This window comes from Nicotiana tomentosiformis, chromosome 1, assembly GCF_000390325.3.
Source record: "Nicotiana tomentosiformis chromosome 1, ASM39032v3, whole genome shotgun sequence".
Lineage (NCBI taxonomy): Eukaryota > Viridiplantae > Streptophyta > Magnoliopsida > Solanales > Solanaceae > Nicotiana > Nicotiana tomentosiformis.
Genome location: NC_090812.1, coordinates 34,448,831 through 34,455,666, shown reverse-complemented (window position 1 = coordinate 34,455,666; position 6,836 = coordinate 34,448,831). Strand labels below are relative to the sequence as shown.

General features: G+C 31.4%; 1 protein-coding gene across 1 annotated transcript; it reads left to right on the top strand.

Annotated features, from left to right (window-relative positions):
- Positions 1-1,538: 1,538 nt before the first annotated feature.
- On the top strand, positions 1,539-3,330 carry LOC104110022 (transcription factor bHLH96-like). The gene is made up of 3 exons (XM_009619439.4): positions 1,539-2,172; positions 2,611-3,027; positions 3,145-3,330. The coding sequence occupies exons 1-3, from the start codon at positions 1,687-1,689 to the stop codon at positions 3,238-3,240; spliced, it is 999 nt and encodes a 332-aa protein (XP_009617734.1). The 5' UTR covers positions 1,539-1,686; the 3' UTR covers positions 3,241-3,330.
- The last annotated feature ends 3,506 nt before the right edge of the window (positions 3,331-6,836 follow it).

The following is a 6,836-nucleotide window of genomic DNA, read 5'->3' as shown; positions in this document are numbered from 1 at the left end:
TAAAACCCAACAGATAATACCTTTGCAGTTGAACAAGGATCGTGACAATAACAAAGAACGTGTTTTCAATTTTGCAGAAAATACTAATTAACCTGAATTATTAATGTGTTCAAATACGAAATCATAAGCTAAATGTGTGCCATAATTAACAAAAGCAGAAAGCTTTCTATGTACTTGGAATCTTACTGGCGCGAGTACGTACTTCCCCATTGATGATTAAAAGCTGAAGTAAGCCTCATGTGAAATGTGAAAAAGAGTGTTTCAATAGTCAAAAAAGTGCTTGCAGTTGACGTGAGCTATTGCTTAGGCTGTTTAGTAGTTATTTATTTAAAATAATAAAAAGAAAAGAAAAATCAATGGCATGTCATTAATAGATGTTAAAAATTTAACAGAAAAATGAAGAAGAATATAGAAAAACAAAAAGAAGCTGGCTTGGGGTGTGAAATTAACACTTTGCCAAAGGGGAGTAATTGTTTGATTTTTGGGTAAGCATAGAATGATTTTCTGAGATATAACAAGCATGTTAGTTACTCCTCAGTTATCTTGAAATCACTTATTTGAAGTGAAAATAACTTTATTTCGAAAAATGTCAAATTAAAATTTTGGAACAATGAGTATTTAGAATATTAGAAACTAAACTGTAAATTTGTTGTACAAATTGTAATATCGAAGTGAAAATATAAGGAGACTCCAAAAATCCCACGTTGGATGAGTTATTTCAAAAGTTGTTGCCATCTTAATTAAATAAGGTTAATTTATCGGATAGTCCCTCAATTTTTATTTTTTTGCACCAAATTCACTAAATTATTGTTTGTAACAAAAAGATTATTAGAGTTGCTTATGTATCACAAAAAGTCACTAAATTATTTTTGTAATAAAAGTCACTCAACTTTGCTTAAGTATCATGTGAAATTACTAGATCATCGAAGCCTCAACGTGTATACTTTGTAACCAATAATCACTCAAATAGTTTAATGACCTCCTATGACACTTAGGCATAATTTAATTAGTGACTTTTTTGTTTACAAAAAGTGACTTATTCGTTAAATAAATAATGTAATTACTTTATGCATTAATTTGAAATTGAAGGATCATGTGTAGTTAACCCCTAATTAAATGACAACATATTTAGAGTTTTACATTGGAAATGAAATTGGAAAGCTAACTCCTAATAAGTAAAATTGAAAGTTTTAATTTTGGATGAAGAATAAAGATGTGTGGGAATTATTAAGGACGTTAATGTTTGCATACATTTAAATAAATTATACCCAAATCTCAAAATGTAGTAGAACTTTTAGTTCCCATGTGAACAAGTCCTACCATTCAATAGCTAATACTCGTCTACTCAGTCTTGTATCCTTATCCAAATAGATATATTTATCAATAGCTCGACGCAGGAACTATTGGTATATATCTCATACATCAGGGGAAGAAAACAAAAGAAGGTAAAATGATGAAATTTATTTTTCTTTTTTTTTTTTTGGTTATAAATGTGAATATGTTCAAAAGAATTTCACGTGCAATATTCTGTGCTGTGCATGTGTGGTCTATATACACTCGAACGTCTTTAAAAGGTGAAATAATTCACCCGAAAAGAACCAAAACCCATTTTGTAACATTTCTGTCGGATACTCTGTTAACTTTTGGTCTCTTTCAAAACTCAAAAACTGAGTTCATTGTTTAACAATGGCGCTAGAAGCTGTAACACAGCAACAACAATATCTTTACGCCTTGCTCGGAACTGCAAACTGGGACGGTGGCTCTGGCTCTGGTTCTGGTTTTGATTATCACAACAATGAGGCTTTTGAATATCTTGAGAATAATCAAAATGTAGGAGAAGCACAAGAGTATGAGGACTACTCAAATTGGAACTTACCACCTCCATTATTGGTGGATTCACAGAATGATTTTAATCAATGGGGTCAGAATTCTTCCACTTATGTTTTAGACCATAATTTTACAATCCCAGATCAGCTGCTACAATTGGAGTCTCCAGTTGAAATGTCTAGTACAACTAGACCAAGAAGGAGAAGAACAAGAAGCAAGAAGAATCAAGAAGAGGTTGAGAGTCAAAGAATGACCCACATTGCCGTCGAAAGAAATCGTCGAAAACAGATGAATGAGTACCTCTCTGTCCTCCGAACTCTTATGCCTCAATCTTATGTCCAAAGGGTCAGATTCTTCTTCTTATTTTTGTTTATTTTATTAGTAATATTTTGTGTTGAATTATATCTAAAAGCTTAAGATATGGTAATTTTTTTTATAATAGTTGGTGGTGAGATTTAAACACACCACCTCTGTCTACTTTGATACATTATTAAATTGTGTGCCCCCTTATCAAAAAGATTAAGCTGACAAGTAGGAGCGAAATTAGGAATTTTCTCTGAGTATTCAAAGAATCAAAAAATATTCTTCGGACAAAAAAGATGTTTAATATATGTTATATACATCTAAAATCTAATATTTTCTTTATATACACAGTTAATTTTTAGACAAAGGTTGGTCAAATATATTTTCGCCCGTGCTATCAAGAGATTATACATTTATTTATTTAATTGAGTCTTGAGTATTTTGACGCTAAATTATTGATTTTCTTGTTACATAATTAAGGGTGATCAAGCATCAATTGTTAGTGGTGCAATCAACTATGTGAAAGAGCTAGAGCAACAGCTGCAATTCCTCAGTGGTCAGAAGCATTCGAATGATGAAAAATTACAAAATGTCATGGGTGAAACTTCTCCATTTTCTGAGTTCTTCAGCATTCCACAGTACTCCACAACTATGACTGCTGCTACTAGTGAAAATGGAGGTTCTGGGAATGAATATTATAGGAACCAGCAGCTAGCAGCAACCGCTGATATAGAGGTGACAATGGTGGAAAATCATGCAAATCTGAAAATAAGGTCAAAAAGGAGGCCAAGATTGCTTCCTAGAATAATTTCTGGTCTTGAAAGCCTTATGCTAAGTGTTCTTCATCTCAATGTTTCAAAAGTTGATCAGTTTGTCCTCTGTTCTCTCAGTTTGAAGGTGAGACTATATATAGAGGAGATTAATTAATTACATATGAGTTAATTAGAAACTTAAAGCTAAAAGGAATACTGGAATTTCATGTACTAATGATTATATATGGTGTTGAATGTGCAGGTAGAAGAAGACTGCAAGTTGAGTTCAGTGGAAGACATAGCAGCTGTTGTAAATCAGATTTTAGGTAGGATTCATGAAGAGGCTTTATTAGCTTGATGTAAGACTATATAAGAGTATATTGCTAATATCTATGTAGAATTAGGAAATATTTGACAATTTAATTTTGAGGTCAGCAAATTCTCATTGCATTGTGTATAATGTCAGTTTTTCTTTTTGAGTTAAATTCATTTACCATGTTACTGATAATTTTATTTAAAAGTTTAAACTATTAAAAACGGCCTAATTGACAAGTAATTAGTGGTCGATTGTCTTCATGCGCGTATGCATGGCTTCTAGCCCATTCAATTAATATGTCCAAGATTCATTTAATTAGAATAATACCACTAGTTAAAGTACATTCTTTAGAGGAAAGACAGCAAAACTTGGATTTAAAAATATCTTTTGCTGATTGTTTGACACCATTGCTGTTGACTACCTCCAAACAAGAGCAGTCAGTACCAATCGATCATTATAATTCAATTAATTATCTTGTAATAATCATTTGTATCTATCTAAATGAAAGTAAGTTTGCAAGAAACAGATCATAGAAACAAAGAAACATGACTTATTTGATGCTATCAGTCTATAACTCTACTAAAATAGCAGTGTTTATTTTGTATTTTAAGGGGTTGTTAGATTTATAGTTTACCTAAAAGTTACAAGCCTTTTAGAATTTTTTTTTTCTCTTCCTTTTCTTCCAACATTCTTGCACTGCTATTTATTTGCTTTTTTTTTTTTTTTTTGGGTGCGTCTAAAACGTTGTTAATTAATACTCCTATACGTAGTAAGTACCAGAATGATATATTCACATATTTAAATCAGACGATGCCTTGTGCTTCTATGTACGTAATTAGTACTAGCACCTGATTTAGATTCTTACCATTTCCCTGTTCTTGTTTCCCCAATTAGTGCGAACGCCAATTGCAAAGAGTAAGGGGCAAAACGTGATACATATTTGAACACATTGAACAAAAGTTTGAAATATATTCTCTTCTAAAATATACAAATGTTGCTATTATGGAACACATATCTACTCTATCACGTGGTGTTTACATCAAATCAATCAAAAAATAATAATACATGTATCTTTTACGTTCATTAATTAATTAATTAATTAATTAATTAATATATCTTTTTACTAGTATATGAGTATTTAACTATAGTAGTTTTTTTTTCAGAAGACAAAGAACATATATAAGGCTGCAGCAAAGCATTAGCAGATCTAGAAAGGGGCAACTTTTTTCCCCTTCTATGCAAGCATCATATCTTTAGTTTATTGCAACAAAACAGAACTAACAGATACATTCTTATCTTGATCCACACGACCCACATAAGCTAAAAGCAGCAAATAATGAAACCCTTTTACCATTCCTGTACCTAAAAATGGGAAATTATGCCTTTTTGTTTTGAAAGAACAAATAATTCAAAGCAAAAATCAATTGCAGGGTACTGAACACAATCATGCAATTCCTTTCTCCATGAACATGTACGTACGACGTTGGTTTGGCCCGAACCCCCAAAATTAAAGGTAAAAAGGTGAAATGTTTTCGTTTGGTGGGGTTACGTTAGAAATAATAATTACTCAATATATTCCGTTGCCTTTATGTGAACAGAGTAAAGGAACATTAAAAGGTGGTAAATTTTGTGATAGGAATATGTTGAAGAAACAATTAACAGTAACAACATTCGCTTACACAATAGATAGTTAAAGAAAAAGATGTTTTACAAACATAGCGATTAAACTACTCGTGAACCTGGCCTAAACTCATTGGTGAATATTCTAATAGTGAGGTTCTTATATATTAACTTGGAAATGTTACGTGCGTTTGATTAAAAAATCTAGAATGTAATCTTAGAAAAGACTTAAACTTATATACACCAATAGTGGTAGATTCATAAAATAAGCCATGAAATAATTTTGTTTTTGTTAAATATTTGCCCTAATTTTCTTATTATATTTGGTTCCTACTATCAAAACTGAAGGAAAATATTTTCAGGTTAAATCCAAAATTGTTGTTTATCCATGTGCTTAATTAAACCTTTTTTCACACGAAACTAAGTATACGTAAGAAAACAATCATAATCTCACAGAACCATATAGCCGTAAAACAAAGAATTAGCGTGATCTAAATAATTTTATAAAGTGCTTTTGGGGGACAACCACATAAATAATTGAGACAAAAGAAGTCACTGTAATTGAAAGAATTGGAAATGGCCTAAAGAGGATGTTTCCTCCATGTAGAGCTTGACGCAGGGACCTATATATGTTTGTGTTAGATAGATTAATATATGCACCATTATAACAACCATAAAATAATATTACTTTCCTTGTTTTTGATGAGATATGTTTGCATATTATGTGAATAGTAGTTGCTCAAATTCAAGGGTCTTTGGAGTACTTTTGTTTGAGCTTTTCTAATGTTTTTTCTCTGTAGAGCTCACATGCAAACTTTATGGACAGCTCCAAGAAAAACTATGTATACGTAGAAACAATAGGGTACTATCCATATATACGTAAAGGAAGGCTAGAATTTTATAAATAGAAGATTCCGACCTCTCTTTCTGTTTTTATCTTCTTGTTCTCTTGTGAGATCAGGTACGTATTAGAAAGATTCCGTTTCTGTTTTTCCAAATTGAGCTGTCTATGAACCAGCGTCAAGGCAGCATATATATATATATATATATATATATATATATATATATATATATATATATTATCCTCACAAAATATTATTATGACTAGCAAAGGCAAAGCTACAGTAGTTTGACTAATTGATTTATTGGCGTAAGAGAATTTAGAATTAAAGTTCTATGTTCAAACTTATCATATTTTTAAAGTTGTGAATTCATATCTATTATTTCTTACAATTTTAATGAATTTTTGTACTTAACTTTAGAAGCTAAATGGGTTCTCTGAGTAGAGAGGAACGGACAGAAAAAGACTAATTGAATTAGTTTGAAATCACTTAGGAATTAGAATTGTAGAATTAATAGAGGACATATAAAAGAAAAGGTTGTAACTCCTGTCATATTAGAACTGAGGAGTGAATATCATTCTTGGTAATACAAGAATGTTTGACTATATATTTCGTACGAATAATATGTGGGCAAAATTAAAGGTAGTAAATGGTTAATGAAAAAAATAAGAAAATGAAACAGCCATATTTAAGGGCTCCATATAGTCGCCCTTTCAAGTTTCAACAGCAAATACTACTATCTCTTTAGATATGTAATACGTGTATATGAAAGAGGTGAGTGTTCCCGATTATGGGTGTCAATGTGGCAAATTCAAAACTCTGTGAATTTGGAGTTGAAGAATTACTTTTGAAATGTATATATGCTTAAATTATACTCATATTTGTTATTCACGCACATCTACAGAATTCGACCTGAACTCTAAGTTTATCGAACTATTATTTGGATCCACCGCTGGATTCCGTGACAAATAATACTGCCAAGGAAAAAGAGATCGGCTGGTCCCTCTGCCATCATACATTAAGCGAAAATTAATTACTACATTTCTAATAAGTAATTCTTTCCACTATAGTTGTCCAAATCCAAAAGGCTGGACTTCTGGAGATGCAGCATTTATATGCACTTCTGACAGAACAAAAGGAGGATTGTGTTATCAAAAAAGTCGGTTGTAGTGGGAT

What these genes read in the sequence shown, in the direction of transcription:
- LOC104110022 (XM_009619439.4), top strand. Translation starts at nt 1,687, where the DNA reads ATGGCGCTAGAAGCTGTAACACAGCAACAACAATATCTTTACGCCTTG. An exon ending in CTCAATCTTATGTCCAAAGG is followed by an intron (nt 2,173 to 2,610) that starts GTCAGATTCTTC and finishes TACATAATTAAG; the next exon opens with GGTGATCAAGCATCAATTGT. An exon ending in TCTGTTCTCTCAGTTTGAAG is followed by an intron (nt 3,028 to 3,144) that starts GTGAGACTATAT and finishes TTGAATGTGCAG; the next exon opens with GTAGAAGAAGACTGCAAGTT.